At 36.3% G+C, this 17,298-nt stretch overlaps 1 protein-coding gene across 1 annotated transcript; it reads left to right on the forward strand.

The window, feature by feature from the left end:
• The first annotated feature begins 4,037 nt into the window (after window positions 1-4,037).
• Window positions 4,038-16,673, forward strand: LOC121370315. The gene is made up of 6 exons (XM_041495457.1): window positions 4,038-4,100; window positions 5,305-7,201; window positions 7,756-8,186; window positions 8,990-9,155; window positions 10,842-11,010; window positions 11,797-16,673. Exons 1-6 carry the CDS (start codon window positions 4,038-4,040, stop codon window positions 11,981-11,983), a joined length of 2,913 nt encoding a protein of 970 aa, XP_041351391.1. The 3' UTR covers window positions 11,984-16,673.
• Window positions 16,674-17,298: the final 625 nt, after the last annotated feature.

Below are 17,298 nucleotides of genomic sequence, written 5' to 3' on the forward strand. Positions count from 1 at the left end.
ATATTGTCCCCGACCCCCTGGTTACATAGGGCTCTAATTTGTAAACATCTTTAAAACAACAACAAATTCTTAATATATTGCCCCCGACCCCTGTCCTGCCGTGTGGTTGCATTAACGCTTGTTTCCATTCTTTTAAGAATTCCTCCTGGATTCTGTCCAGCAAATGTTTTGATGTCTAGCAGAGCTTAAGAGACTTTTGTGAATTAGACCCCTGTTGTTTTTCCTGCGTGTTGACCATCGGCAAGACCAAAGCCAGATGCGATAGGTTATTCGATATTGATTCCCCGGTCGGTGGGCCCATTGGGCTATTTCTCGTTCCACGACTGGTATACCAAAAGGCCGTGGTCTGTGCTATTCTGTCTATGGTGCATATAAAATAGTCCTTGCTACTAATAGAAACATGTAGCGGGTTTCCTCTCTTAGACTATGTCAAAATTAACAAATGTTTCACATCCAACAGCCGATGATTAACATATCAGTGCTCTAGTGGTGTCGTTAAACAAAAACAAACTAGCTTTTCAACAAAAAAGTTAGAATCCAATAGCCGATTATTAATATATCTATGTGCTCTAGTGGTGTCGCCAAACAAAACGAAATTTAACTGTATCGATGTTCATTGAAATTCGGTAATCTCGTATAATGTTTTGATGCATGTCCCCCATTGGCGAAGTATTGGAGAGACCAGCCCCATGTCACATCATATACCACCGTTATTCGAGGCCGAGAAAGAAACGCATAGCTGTTATGTATAGCACCAATACAAGAAAACTGTGAGGTTCCCCGGGTAACTGTTCCATAGTCAACGGTCGACCACACCATAGCTTAGCGTATTGCTTAGCGTATGCCTATGTATGGTATTGCATTCCATCAAGACATTTATATTTTGAAATTAACAATCCAAGTGCTCTGCTAGCGGAACCATTTTCGCATGCACGTACATGAAATTGACTGGACTGAATTCATTTAAATCCAGTCAGTGATAGAAATAAGTAGTCATTTCCCCTAGTTCACCAGGGGCGGATTATGTTTTGGGAGAGGGAGAGGGAGAGGGGGTGAGAGAGAGAGAGAGAGAGAGAGAGAGAGAGAGAGAGAGAGACACAGACAGACAGACTGTTTATTGTGAACTGTTTCAAACTGATGCGTACATCAGCGCTACTTAATAGTTACTCGCATTTTTAGCGGGGGGGGGGGGGGGGGGGGGGGGTTGCGTGCACCTGGGAAACCCCCATAATCCGCCCGTTCACCGAACAAATATATCTAAAAATCTACTTGTCCGCCAAATTGTCACTTGTTCAAATAAAATGGTTTGTTTGATTAAAGTACAAGGATGATGTTTTTCACTAAACAAAATGAAACTGCATTAAACATTTTGGTCTCCACTAACCTATAATAAGTGGGGTGTCGCAACAAAAAGAATTCCAAAGGAATACTTTTAAACTAAAAATGATAATTTCTCGTACATTTCTGGAGGAATAATAGGTTTTAAATTTTGGGTACGTCAGACTGAAGTCGTGCCTTGCTGCTATTTCACTTAATGCTGATGACTTAAAAGTGAGGGCCATTAAAATCTAATTCCATGCAGTGGAAATAGGTTAGTTGATTGTGATCGCTTGATTTACATTTCACCAAAAGCACCAATTAGTAGGCTATAGCTACCCTAATTTATTATTGGCAGGAAGGAATCGTACATGTGCATCTTTTCACAAGTCAGGGGCGGGACGTAGCCCAGTGGTGAAGGACTCGCTCGATGGGCGGTCGTTCTGGGATCGAACTCCGTCGGTGGGCCCATTGGGCTATTTCTCGTTCCAGCCAGTGCACCACGACTGGTATATCAAAGACCGTGGTATGTACTACCCTGTCTGTGGGGATGGTGCATATAAAAGATCCCTTGCTGCTAATCGAAAAGAGTAGCCCATGAAGTGGCGACAGCGGGTTTGTTCTCTCAATATCTGTGTGGTCTTTAACCATATGTCCGACTCCATATAACCGTAAATAGCATGTGTTGAGTGCGTCGTTAAATAAAACATTTCTTTCTTTCTTTTCACAAGTCATATTACGGTTTTGAAATGTCGTAAAGCACTGGTAAGGACACTGATTCTGACGAGGTGGCCACCAAGCTACCCACTCTATAGGCTAGTTTAGCAATTAAATGGCCGAGAAGCAAGTTTGTGCGACCTACAAACATAATTTCCTATTGCAAATTCCTATTATTAAACACAATTGTTTTGTAAAATGCGTTTCAAGCTTCGTTGAGTAAAATGTTTAGATTACTCAATGAGTATATATTACTGCGTATAAAGATACTAAGTACCTAAATTACCTGAAGAATAGGACATTTCATGGTCTCACTAACACACAGACCCTGTCTATATTGTGACATCCACTTGTGGAGCCAGCAGTGTGTTTGTGTGTATGTGTGTGTGTGTGGGGGGGGGGGGGGGGTGTAAAAATGCTCTGCTCCAAGAGAATTGTTTTTAAAATGCCCTGGATCAAGGATGATCTGAATCCCCATGTCACTTCGCTCGACACAGTTTAGACACCGACCCTGCATAATTACCTCCACACACACCTGTTTTTTCGAACCTGTTATAATCAGGGCAGTCAAAACCGGATGGAAGAAACTTTATTATTTTAAAATAATAATAAATTCAAGCAATGTTCATGTAAACACTAACAACAGAATAATTATTTTTAGAACACAATTAATAATTATCTGTTTCACAGTATACATTATAGCTCTTCCGGTCTGTGTAGATTATCTTGCAACATATATAATTATATTTATTTTGTCAATGATAGGCCCGCAGGAAGTTGGGGGGTGGGGTGGTGGTGGTGAGGAGGTTGTGCCCCCCACTTGATAACGAAATTGTACAGGGTTTTTCCTACTCTATAAAAATAAAGATAAAAATGTGGCTTGTGCCCCCACGTGAGATTGTCCCCCTCTACACGTCGTTCCTACGGGCCTGTTCAGATCAAAATAATAGGTCAAAATGTTATTCGACAACCCAAAACCACGGTTTAAAAACTCCTCCAAATTGCCCACCATGTGTTTCGCGTCTTTGCCTTAAAACACTTCGACGGGCCTGAATAATGCATTAATCTCATAGATTATTGTTTTATGCAATTTTAAAAAGTATTTCAGTTTCAATTACCCTTTTCAGTTTGTATACAAAATTATATATATATTAATAGGCCTACTTGTGATATGTGTTTGTTTCATTTTTATTTACTTATTTATTTACACTAAATTATGGAATTTATTTTTTAGGTAAACAATTTTCAATGCAATTACCTGTTTGTACCCAGGCGCGTGTGCACGTGTGGGTTTTGGGGTCGACCCCCCCACCCCCCGGTCAAATAAATGTTCTGGGGTTTTTCCAATACATTTTCCAGGGGAACATATCTCACCCCTCCCCCATAATTTTCACTCGCCAGTTTAGAACCCCCTTGCCCGCTAAAATTCATACACACGCGCTTGGTACTAGGGTATCGTTATTTAACCATTTATTCATTCTAAACTTGGCTATTAAAAACTTTTTCTGATTTTATAGAATTTCATATCTAGGCTAATCTATTATTTATAACATGCATAAATAAAATTTAAATTTTTTTTAAATAATCAAACGTATCATTTTACTACGGTTAAGTTGGAGTCTGCTTGGGAATACTAGGCAGGAACCTGAAAAACAAATCAAAATTGGGTACCGGGTATTACTCCAGCCCAAAACGGAACCAGTGTAAATTTGGCGCCACCCACCTTCGCGACATGTTCGGAGGTTTACACTAATTTTATTATTATACACAGGTATTCGTCGGACATCATCAAATTAGTGATGTTGAGGGAATTGTATTTATTTATTAGTATTTATAGATCAATAACAATACGTAATTGTAGGTATTCAGTAGTCCCTAATTGGCTCTAACAAAATATCTATGTATGGTTTGGCCACTAAAGTCCGGAATGTCCGCGTGCAAACTATCATACAGTAGCCTACAACCAAGGGCGCCCCCTGCATTTGCTGATCTATTGCGAGAAAATGGCCGACTTTCTCAAGTCAAAAGCAAAACATTGGTGCTGCAATACTGTTATGTCTGAAGCGGTAACAAACATCTAGTAAAATCTTTTTAGCAGAGTTTTTTTTTCGTTTATATTTTTAAAACAGCATTATCCTTTGTATGAATTGTAATATCGATAATTAAGTGGCGACGAGTGTGTCGCTATTTTACCGTCAAAGTCCCGTTACTCGAATTGGTCTAATTGTTATCAAAGCCGAGTGTTTACAGTACAAGCCGCACATTGACATGTCACATGAATAATGCGGAAGTATGTGAAAAGAAACAATAATTCAAGTGGATACGCATCTACGTTATGCTTGATTGACATTTTAAGTACTACAAATAATTTTAACACTTGTAAATGTTACAGTCCTATGTTATGTATGTAACTTGTAGTCTAAATATGTTACATCAATAACTTAAGCTATCTTGCATGTGCCAAACCATATGTAATGCAATATACAGTTGTGTAGTCATCTGAGCAGAGAGAGAGAGAGAAACGGAGGAAAAAACCCCCAACCCCAAACAATTTGGCATTTCCCATCCCTATCTCACTCAGAAAATAAAATAAAACGTAATATTTGATATCAAGTTCTTGCAAGTGCAATATTTGATAGGGTTTTTCTAATACTTAAATTTATGATAAATAAGTAAATTAATAGATCCGACACACAGTTACAGTATAATAATAATTAATGTGACAGTGTCAAATTTGTAATGTGCATCTTCTGTCTGTCTCTCCTACAGTGATAAACCGTTCACTTGATGCATTGTCAGTCCAAGATCGGTCCCTGTCCGTCTAATTCTCATTCTAACTTGCCTCTTTGAAGTGCCCTTTTTAATGACTTTTAAATTTTAAATTCGGCAATATTTTCTGGGACCTAGATTAATTGCCATGTTGCCCTATCGTTAAAATATTGACCAATAGAAAGTTTAATTATACAGGGCTAGCTCTGGGTGAGCAAAATGTTTTGCCAAATTGTCTATTAAACTTCATAAATTGCAAAAATCGTCAGTTACTTTCTAAAAAATGTCAATTTTTACATGAAATTATTTCACAAAATTAAAATAAAATTTGCCAACTACTTTCAGAATTTGCAATTGGTGAATTTGGCGAGTGCCAGAGCTAGCCCCGATTTAATACAAAGATCTTAGGTGTGTTGACTTGGGTTGAATGTAGCTTTATTAACTATGTTTACATACCTTTGTGGAATGTTGTTTATTTTTTTCTCTTTTTGAGGTTTACAGGTTTTAAAAAAGTACAGCTATAAGACATCCCACAGCATAGGATCAAGAAAGGTTTCAGAAAGATGCATCTCCTACAGTGACACCTTTCCTATCTATAAATCAATGGTGCTGGCCTATTTAAAGGATGAGGATATGAAGTCACAGTCGTCGACCAAGACTGGCTCACATGTCTCCAAACCTGATAATCACGACCACAATGGCACTAAAGGTTTGCCGTCAAAAAAGAAAACCCAGGTTAAAGAGTTTGTCCACAAGAACAATATATGCTGTTTTGTAAAACTCTCGACGAAAAGTGCCAACAAAATTCCATCTTCAAAGCCAAAGTTCAAAGAGACATCCTTGAAAATGGATGCAACATCAAAAGTTTCCAAATCGCCTAATAAAAATAGCAAATTTGTTTCATGCAAAGAGCATGCACCTGGACAAAAATATCTGTCAACCAATGGAGTGGGTAACAAAAGCAAACAAAATATATCCATGCATGACAAAAATCCAAACCATGCCAATAACAAGTCGAAAAATAGAATTAAATCTATAGAAAGGAAAATGTGTGTGAAAAGGAAACTGGAAGTGCTCTCCTGCAAATTGGAAGAAAATAATAATACAGTCGAACATTTGAAACCTAAAAAGACAAAAGCTACTTCAAACGACATGAAATCAAAAGGCGTTCAGAGTAAGAAAGACAAAGCTAAGCTACTTGTAGATATTTCACTAATTCCAGGCAAAAGGAAAAAGCGGGAAGCAAGTTTGAACGCATCTGCTTTAGTGAATATTTATTTTGAAAAGGAACCTGTTTTTCCTAAAAAGCTTAAACTAAGTCCTAGTGTTTCCATTCCTGGAAGTGATTTTGAAATTACTGACACTAGTAAGGAAGAGTGCAAGTTGGATAGCTGTAAGAAAAAGTTGGATAAAAAAGGACTTGTACCTAGTGATGGAACTAAGAAAGTCAACACAGTTAAGGAGAAAAGTTGCAACACCTCGGCCAAATTAAAAGAAACAAATGTGAAGAAGAAAACTCTGACAAAACAAAAAGAAAATGATTTAAAAGCAAAGTCAACCAAATCTAATTTAAATGCAATAAAAACTCTGAAAGATAACATGAAGAATAAAATTAAATCTTCCAAAAGTTTGGATCTTAAGGAAATAAAGCAGAAACTTAATAATATTGGGAAGATGAAAGACAGTGTGGGGTGTTTAAATACAGAACCTGCTGCGTCTGCCTCAAAACACTTAAAGCTGAGCACTGAACGTGCTGCAAGAACTGATCGATTCTGTTTATCCTGGGTTCGGCAGCCGTTTTCAGCACACCACTGCCAGAGTAAAGCTCAGTGGGTTGAAGGCTGGGGTAATACCTGCTGCTCAGTGGCTGCACAAGCGAGTCCCGAAGCAACGTTGCTCGTTTCCCAGCCAACTCAACAGCTGTACGAAGACAGCAAGTCACCGACTATGTCGATGCAAATCACTGCACCGTCTCACCTGCCACCCCACGGACTTGGGAATGTTCCTCGCTACGAGGCAGCCTCGATCTCGCAGATGGAGCCGGCACAGGTGATCCACATAGAACCTGTTCAGAAAATAACGCACATTGAGTCCGAGATTCCATCGGAGGATCGGCCGTCCAGTGTGGTGGATGTTGTGGGTGCTCACACGCCCATGAAGCCTGTGGCTAGGACGTCGGTGTGTATCAAGTCTGTGTACCCACAAGAGTCGACTTGTGTTCCTCCCTGCAATGGGTATTGCTGTTCCCCGTCGGAGAGATACATGCCTGGTCAGTATCAGTCAATGACTCTCAGTGGCATCGGCAGTCTCAATACAATGCAAATGATGTCCTATCCTCAGCCACCGTACAGAAGTGCTTTCAGTGTGCCTTACACACATGCTGGAATCCAGTCCTATGGTAAGTATTTTGATGGTTTGTATTTGCTTGTTCTTGAAGATGATTTTCCACTATCATTCTATTCTGCTTATTTTGTGAATCATTTATTGGTTACTTATATAATTAACTAATACAGGCAGGTAAGATTTATGATCCTTATTAAATCTCAGCTTATATCAGTCGAAAGATCAGCTTATATCAGAGTTGAAAGATCAGCTTATATCGGTTGAAAGATCAGCTTATATCAGTTGAAAGATCAGCATAAATCAGAGTCGAAAGATCATGAAAACAAAATTGATAATGTTTTTTAGTATATATCTTGTGAATTTTTTTACTGATTTCATTGAAAGCTGGTCCATATTATAAAAGTAATGGAACACTGAGTTATGGTGCTCAGTCAGTCCCAACCCCTGTCGCAGATGTCTTGAGATGTCATATGAAATCCTTTCCTTTTTAATCCAGTCACTTGCTCAGTCCGTGTCTTTGGTTCAGATAGCTTAAGATGTGCATCCAGACTGCATTCTTGCAACATGAGTCACAAAAATGAAATTAAAATGAAAGATCGTTTGTTGTAGGATTTTATCCTGGAAACTTCTACCAACCGAATCCTTCATCACTAATGCAGCAGTCACTCCACAACATGAACCCATGTTTACTTCCGCACCATGTGCCGGTGCAGGTCGCTCACGCACAGGTCAAGGTGCTCATCCACAACCCAGACACCTCCCACGACTGTGCAGCCTTCTCTAATGATGTCTCAGATGATGGTCACAGCATCGTGGTAGATAGCATCAGCAGTGGAAAAGGAAAGAAGGTGACTTCCGAGGGCAAGAGTAAGAACACAGTGAAGCAGAAAAAGAAATTGGAAAGAAAAAATGTGAAGCCATCTGAAGGAGACGAAAAAGAAGTAAAAGCAGACAAAGTTATGGTTCCACAACAGCCTGAAGGGTCTGGTCACGGGTGGTCGTGGAGTGGGGAACCGGAGTGGAAACTGGTGCAGAATATTGTAAGTATCAAAGTTAAAGTTTGTTTTAACAACACTACTAGAGCACATTGATTTATTAATCATCGGCTATTGGATGTCAAACAAATGGTAATTTTGACATTTAGTTTTAGAAAGGAAACCTGGTATGTTTTCCCATTAGTAGCAAGGGATCTTTTATATACACCATCCCACAGACAGGAAAGCACATTACATGGCTTTGGATCAGTCATGGTGCACTGGCTGGAACGAGAAATGGCCCAATGGGCCCACAGACAAGGATCAATCCCAAACCAACCATGCATTAAGCGAGCACTTTACCACTGGACAACGACCTGCCCTTGTAAGTATTAAACACTGTAGACTGGGTACAAAATCATGCATCTTTATTGTTTGTTGCTGTGCAAATTTAGACCGAACCTGTCATCAAAATTTGACAGGGAAGAAAATCTGTTTTATTTTATACTTGAGTATAATTTATAGTGGTTACATATTTTCATTGACTTTAATAAAACAAGGGTCTAATAAATAGATTTAATGTATTTTCAGGTATATATGTAGCTATTTTGATTGATTACTAGGTAGTATAAATTGGTGTACTAGCTTATTCTTTTAAATGTTTAACTACTGTGATTACATTTGATCATCAGTGTAACATACAGTCAAGAATAATTTAGTTCATAAACAATTAAAATTGACCAACAAAGGGTCATTTAATTTTTTGTTTGTTTTACATTTCAATCATTATCTTAGTATTAGAATGTAGACAGTTTTCTGGCCAGCTGTCTAGTACTGACATTACATGTGGTGTACAAATCTATTTTTAGCAAGTAGATGGGCCACCCATAAGACGAAAATGTTACCCGGCCATCTGTCACGATGATGGAGACATTATCCACATTCGGGATTGTGTGCTGCTTCGATCGGGACCAAGAAAAACTGACATTCCTTTCATTGCCAAAGTGGCAGCTTTCTGGGAACACCCAGATGATGGTAAGATAATCAGTCCTTTGTCAGTCACTGACCTGTCCATCTGTCCGTCTGTCTGTTCATCTGTTCCACATATAGTTTTTCTAACTTTTTTTTGCATTAACTCAAGATAATAAGTTAAAATTTTGTATATAGGTTTATCAGGCAGAATTACAGGACATTGTTGATTTTCTTGGGGATCTACTCATTTTTGAGAGAGTTATGGCCCTTTGAAAGTAGGAGGCTCAGGTAATTGCTGCCTGCAATGAATTATGTGTATAGTAAATACTGATGGAAATAAGGGAACACGTGGAACTGTAGATCACATTTAATTCACTAATAGCATAGTAATGTCTGTATTTCATACAAAGTTTGATTGAATATCAGCAGAATCAAACTGGCTGCCAGTAACACAGTCTAACAATATGGATTGAGGGTTTTGGTTGCAGTAACTATTTAATGTTACTATTTATCTGATCCCTTATTTCTTTCCATCAGCATGTTTATTAATATATTTGTCATTGAGATCAGCTAAAATATAGGATCAGATAGGTCGATAAATATTTTGTATCTAAATATTGATGGCAACTTCAAATTGGGTATATATACATGTATGTAAATGTATTTTGACATCCACAATTCATTTTTGAGCTATATGAACCATGCAATGTAGATAAAGATATTATTTATTGGCTGGATTACAGGGAACATTTGGGTTTCAAAATCTTGATTTATTTAGCAATATTTCTAGTCAATTGAAAACTGATTGGCAACTACTGTTTAATTTTTTTAATTATGTAGGAATCTGTGAAAGTTGTGTAGACAATTGCGACGCGATACTGAAATTGTTTTAGCTTTTCAAATAGTGACTGAAATATTTCTTACTTCTCGAGAACATATACTAGGATTTCAACTGAAACGGATCCATTTGCATGACTTGTGTTCCTTGCAAGATTTTGTTTTGTCATGTTATTTCATTGGTCATTTAAAAACATTAGAGACTTAGGTACCATGGATGATTGCATTTTTCATTCCATTCTTGTGGATAATAATCAAATATGTTAGTTGAGGTTTCATTGAAAGAAGTGTTTTATTTAACGATGCACTCAACACATTTTATTTCCGGTTATATGGCATCAGACATATGGTTAAGGACCACACAGATGTTTTTAGAGGAAACCCGCTGTCGCCACATAGGCTACTCTTTTTACGACAGGCAGCAAGGGATCTTTTATTTGCGCTTCCCATAGGCAGGATAGCACAAACCATGGCCTTTGTTGAACCAGTTATGGATCACTGGTCGGTGCAAGTGGTTTACACCTACCCAATGAGCCTTGCGGAGCACTCACTCAGGGTTTGGAGTCGGTATCTGGATTAAAAATCCCATGCCTCGACTGGGATCCGAACCCAGTACCTACCAGCCTGTAGACCGATGGCCTAACCACTACGCCACCGAGGCCGGTTGAGGTTTCATTGAATAACAGGTCTAGCTCTGGCATTCACAAATTGCAAATTTTTGAAAGCAGTTGGTAAATTTTATTTTAATTTTATAGACAATTTGACAAAATTGTTTGCTCACCCAGAGCTAGCCCTGAATAATGATTATAATTTTTATTTAATGATACTTTCTGATTTAAGCAACTGTATAATAAGTTCTAATTAAAGCTTGCTTTTGCTCTGATAGTTAACCAGTATATTTTTGCATGGTAGGTGAAATGATGATGAGCCTGCTATGGTACTACAGACCTGAGCATACAGAAATGGGTCGTCAACCTCATAATCAGGAGCAGGAGATCTTTGCTTCGAAACACAGGGATGAAAACAGTGTTGCATGTATTGAGGACAAAGCGTATGTCTTGACAAGTGGTGAATATGGAAGGTAAATTTGCTTTTTACATGTACTCAGAACAGCGTTGAATGGCCTAAATATTTATATCATCAAAAGATGATGCTTTTGGCTCCGCAGTTGAAAATAAAATCAATGTATAACTCCCCCCTCCCCCCACTCCACCCCCATCCTCCATTGCTGTCATTTATATTCATACATGTGTAAAAAAAATTAAAGATGTTTTTTTTTAGTTGTCTGTTTCATATATAGGTTTCCTTCTCTCCTCCCCCCCCCCCCCCCCCACCACCTTCCCTCAAGATATTCAGCTAAAATGTTTTGTATAGCTTGACTTTTTGACCATAGAATATTTCAACCAACATTTTTCTGGAATTTTCTTTGGGATGCATCAAGATCTGGAGTTGAAATTTTTAACATACCTTTATCATGTAGTTACATATACAAGTTTGTCTTTCACAGGGTTTTAATCCCTTTAAGACAGAGATATCGTAAATATTACACTATTGCCTCTCAAAAAGGCCTGGTTGGACCTGGTAGAAGACATGCATTGTTTAGCAGTACTCTCAGAATGCCTGTTAAAAGTTGGAATACTAAATGCCATCACATTGTGACAACCAGTAAAAATCTTCACATTCCTGGGATACAAACTAACTCATTCCCTTGCGTCAGTATGTGACCGTTTTGAAATACAATTCCACTTCTGTTGTCCCGAACAAACTGAACTATTAATTTAAGATGTCAAGTAGCATCCCAAATTAAAATTATGTACAGACTTGTTTCCAGATTAAAAAGGATGTTTCTTGTTTTTTTATTTTCCAGATACAAAGCTGAAATGTGTCGACTCAAACTAGGAGCATACAGTAGAACAAATGTGGTCCCCGATGTGGACGATGAGGTGACTATCTCTCACAAGCTGATCTCCACAGATGTTGACCCGACAACCGTCTTTCTGTGTCACCAAGTGTACGACTTCCGACAAAAGCGAATTCTGAAGAATCCATCTTGAACATATCATTTTGGCGTGAGCAGTATTCCCAAGTGCAATAATTTAAATAGTATTGTTTGTTTGATTTCATCTCATTTCTCTGTTCAGTGTAGTTGACAGCATACAATTCAATACTCTTTGTGTATCATACTATATTAATAATTAGGTGTTCAAAGCTGCAATCTTAAGAATATCTTTTTTTATATTTATTACACGTTTAGAATAGGTTATGAATTTTCTTTTCTTCCCATGATGTGCCATTCTTTGACTCATTTAGGATCTGATTTACAGTCTAGGTCATATTAAAATGTAGGTTTTTTTGTGAAATTGACACATAGTGTTGGGGTGCTACGGGGAAATTTCCATTTAAGACATTACAAGTATTGTGCGCAGTGAAATTGAAAAATATACTGCAGAACTTGCAGTCTGCATCTTATTCTCAAACTGCTTTGGAAACTATATATTGTTTACACTGATTACGAATAGCAATTTTTTTAGCTGTTTATATTTTTAAAAAGATGACAAGACCTGTGAGTTGCATGTAGGTAGTTAGCTACTTTGTTGATAGAGGACACACCATTGGGGGAGGGGTGTAGGGAGACCACTGCCCACCAAAGGTAAAGATAATGCAGAGAGGAATGGCAAATTAATATACTGTAACTGACCTATCCCACCTTCCCAAATTGCCATGTATTTTCAGATGCCTCTCAACACACAAGTTTAGTAAACCTATGATTAGTAAATGATTTATAAGCTGGGGAGGCAAGAGTGCAGCTTTAAGTGTTTATAGATTTCTTTAAAATGTTCAAGAAGTATATTGATGTGTCATTCAGTTTATTTTTTTTATTCCAACAGCCACAAATTAATTAATATTTTAATTAAAAAATGACTGTCAGCTTAAAAAATACAACTGATGAATGTTTTTACAAAAGTTGTGTTCAAACTTCAGATAACTACGTAAAGTGCTTCTTTGTTCCACTGCAAGGTTACGTAGACGGTGGTGATTCCAAAATTATTAAAATCTCCTTATGTCAGTGATATGTGAAACCATTATTTCAAGTTATAGACAAATTTTGTTTTTATTTTGGTGTTTGTTCTTCATTTTGACATTTCATGGACCTTTTATGAAGATTAAGTAAATAGTATTTGTTAAGAATAGTTGCTTGTTCATTATAAATATATGTAACAGTTGTATATCTGCTTTGCAGTAAGAAAAGACTTAATTATATAACAATACATATGTTTATCAGTATCTAGGTTTTCTGGGTTTTTAGAGGACGTTTTGGTCAGAGAATTTTAACATTCAAAGTTTGTGTGTATATAGCATAAATTTTCTTTCCTAATCAAGGGAATACCATAGTTTGATTGATTGATGTATATTTTCTGAAATAAAAATCTATTGCAGTTATAAAATGCATAATATTTATGGAATCTCATGCATGCTGCATTGAGTGTTTACTTACAGCTTTATATATTATACAAATGACAAATCATTAGTCATAATTTAGTCCATTGAAAACGCACAACCCAGTTTTCATTTGTTATTGCTATTGCACTCTCCCCTGTGGTCAATTTTGGAACAGCCTTAATATGAACTATTATAATTCAAAATGAATATTATAAAGGAGTGAAATCAATGCATCAAAATATTTGTTATTAGAATTTAAAAAAAATTGGGGTGAAATATTTAGTAGTTTCTTAATACTAAATAGTCTTCCCTAAAATTATGATTTGTAAATATGTCATACAAAAATTTACATGACTAATTTGTATATACCTGTTGATAGATTTAATTCTCTTAGTTAGTTTTGAATTTGTTATTTCAATGCATTTGAAACGTTTTTACTGGAAGCCTGTATTTGGGTTTAAATACATGTAATTAAGGCTAGAAACTTCTTTTAAAATTTATTTAAATTATCAATCATGGTCATGGTTACAAACAGCACACATAAATGGTGAGAAATTTATAATGCTATATACATGTATTTTAATTATTTTTTAATAATCATGTTTGTCCCTCTTTTTTCTCTTTAGCCTGTATTATTTTTTAGCTCCTCGAGTGCTTTTGGAGACATGTATGCTATGTTTGTATATAATTTTATTTATTTATTAATAGTCACATAGTAAAGAAGTATCAATACTGTTGTTTTTACAGTCATGGTTTTAATTGATATGAAACCCATTTTGTCCCAAAAATAATTGAAGAATATGGTTTGAGGTCAAATTATATGAGATGTAAATATTTGCACAGCATATCAATATCATTTTTAGTTCCAACATGAATTGTAATCAGAGAGGCCCCAATCTTAAATTCTTGTTTTTATTTTAATATGCAAAATGGATGAATTTTTTTTATTGTCATTAATTTTTATACTTTAGTAAATTCATAGATATGATGTACAGCTTTTTGGGGTCCTTCTTTGAAGAGCAAATACTCATCCTGACCTTAAACATAATGCAGTTTATTTTGCACATAATGAGACCATTTGAAATTTGCAATGGCTAAACAAAATGCACTATGCAGACATGAAAATGCACATTTCTGCTTATGGAATCACGTTAAGTGTCGAGTGGGCCTAAGTCCGTTCCACTATTTCATTTCTTATAAAATGTGTACATGTAAATAATATTAGATGTTTAGTTTCCAGACAGTACCACACAAAATAATACAAGATTTGCTGTCAACTGATAATGGTATAGGCCTGTAATAGTGATGTAATGTTGGCAGATACCGGTACCAGTATTGGCCTATGATGATGATGTGATATTGACAGATATTGATATCGGACCCCAAATGATGTGATATTGGTATCAGTTCACAGTAGTGTCAGATTGTTTTTGTTCACCTATGCCTTGCTTGTAGAAGAAGAGGATTAAAAGGCACCAGTCATTTATTTTTGTCCTTAACAATTAAAAACAATATTTTCAAAATATATACTAAGCATGTTGTTCAGGTTTAAAGGGCATACTTCACTAAAAATACAAGGTTTTTATGCTGGCAGACTTTATTGAATGAAAATAATTGCAGTGAATTAGAGGATAATAAAAAAGTTACCAGTTATTATCAAATTTATGTCCCGAGTGAAATAATTTTCAGTTGTCACGAGCTTTAGGGAGTGACGAAAGAAAATTATTTAACGAGGGACATAAATTTGATAATAATGGGACCGAGTTTGTTATTCTATTTATTATCTCAGCTATCGCTAAAAGTCTTTATTTTTGACGCACATACACGAAGGCCAACCTGTATAGAAATGATGTAAACCACTTTTTGCACTGTTCTGAGAATTGTTATAACTTTGTAATTTAATCATGTTCATAGATAATTTTCAAAAACAAAAGTTCTCTTTATTCTGCTACAAAATCTAGAAGGAATTGCATTAAAATGAAATTTTGTTATTAATTTAACACCAAAAACAGAGCTGTATACGCAAACTCTTCAAACTGCATGACATCATTGTGTGTGTTTGCCAAATCGTGATAACATCATATTTAGTACCGACAAAGTCATTGGTTTGTAAGCGTCAAATTGTCCAATAGTATTGTTTGTTAGACCAATACAGAATATTTCTCACTGAGAAAATATGAAAAATATTTTCCCTGTTATGAGTAACCGCTGGGGTAATAAAAGCTATTATGAATGTTTTTATTGTTTTAGTAGGATGCTCCATAAATTAAGTTACAGTAAGACAGCTGTAGTACACACGAGGCTTTAGATGTAATATTTTTAGATGTATGTCCCTTCTTGTGAAGTTTATGATCCTTTTTTGGGACTGGCATATGTGTTTGATATATTATTACTTATTGTTAAAATAAGTCTACATACAGTTGGAAAGATTATTATGAAAAATAAAGTAGCTTAATTTTTGTGTGGAGAGTATATATGCTAGTAGATAAAACTATATTATCACCCACATCAAGCCCTTTCCTGTCCTGGACAGAGGAGCCGGCATGAGCAGACACCTGCGCCCATGACAGGTGTGCACTACAACAGGTTGCTCTGAATGTGCACGTTAAGCCCTTTGACCTGACCCGACTGTATTATTGTACAAGGACTGTGGTAATCTTTTAATTACCTGATGTGGTATGCCATCCCCATCCATCCCCACATCCCCAAACAATGCCAGTCCCTTCTAGGATTATGTATATCATTCCAGATTTGTTCCAGGTAATGTTGGGTGGTTTCATTGTAATATCAAGTCATTTTATCCTACTTTGCAGCTTATGGATTTGTCTTAGCACGAGACAGCTGGTGCCTTTTTTCCACTGTGACTTTTAGTCCCCTCTGCATGTTCTTGATATTTCATCACATAATATATATATTTATATTTTGTACATAAAACCCCCCTTTCATCTGTTAATTTTGTTACATGCAATTTATTTTAATAAAATTAAGGGATTTACAGATTAACTGAAAATCATGTACTCCTTTTTGTTTTTTGAATGTTTTAAGTATACGAAAGTAGAAAATAATGTGCATCACACCAGCATTATCAGTTGAATGATATCCAGTTGTTACCTTTTGTTTTCCGGAAAGCTCGTGCTTTTCCATGTGATAATAGCATAAATGCATAGTTAGTCATCAATATCACTATCATTTTAATTTATTTTATTTGTATACAGTGTATGCACTTTGTGTGTTGCCTAAAATATGTGTGTAAGGAACAACATTGTGTAACCTGTCAACTATATTAAATGAACTATTACGTCACCATTAGTGTTTGTTTTTTTGTCCAATCTGTTGAAAAACTACATTTAATTATCATATGGTTTTAGAAATGAAATCAATGGATGTTTATTGCAAGCTCAGCATTAACAAATACTTTGGTTAATAGGGATTAAACAAAGGTTGTCCAGTTTTAGATTAACCAGACACTAGCAGAGCTGGCTCTGGGTCAGCAAAACATTTCGCCAAACTTCAAAAACCCAGTTATTTTATAACAAAATATGAATTATTTTGCCAAATTACAATAGAATTCGCCAGTTACTGTTGAAATTCGCAATTGTTGAATTTAGCAACTACCAGAGCTAGCCCTGCACTAGACTAGTCATCTTTTTGCCAATGCAAAGCACATACTTATGTGTTGAAAACAGTATTTTGCGGTTTTGATAATGCTGCGTTCATTTGGTGCTCGTGAATTTACAATTTTCAAATTGTAAAACTATTTCACCAACTGGAGAACCATTCGGGCGATATATAGTCAATCTGCACTGTCTCTCCAATCTCACACCCTAACTCCTAACTGTACGAATGATTTGTTTGTTCCGCCATTTTTTCCACAATTTGTAAAGATTGAGACAGAAAAATCTTGCCCCAGTTCACAAGTTGTCTTCAC

The sequence above is a fragment of the Gigantopelta aegis genome, chromosome 4 (assembly GCF_016097555.1).
Source record: "Gigantopelta aegis isolate Gae_Host chromosome 4, Gae_host_genome, whole genome shotgun sequence".
Taxonomy (NCBI): Eukaryota; Metazoa; Mollusca; class Gastropoda; order Neomphalida; family Peltospiridae; genus Gigantopelta; species Gigantopelta aegis.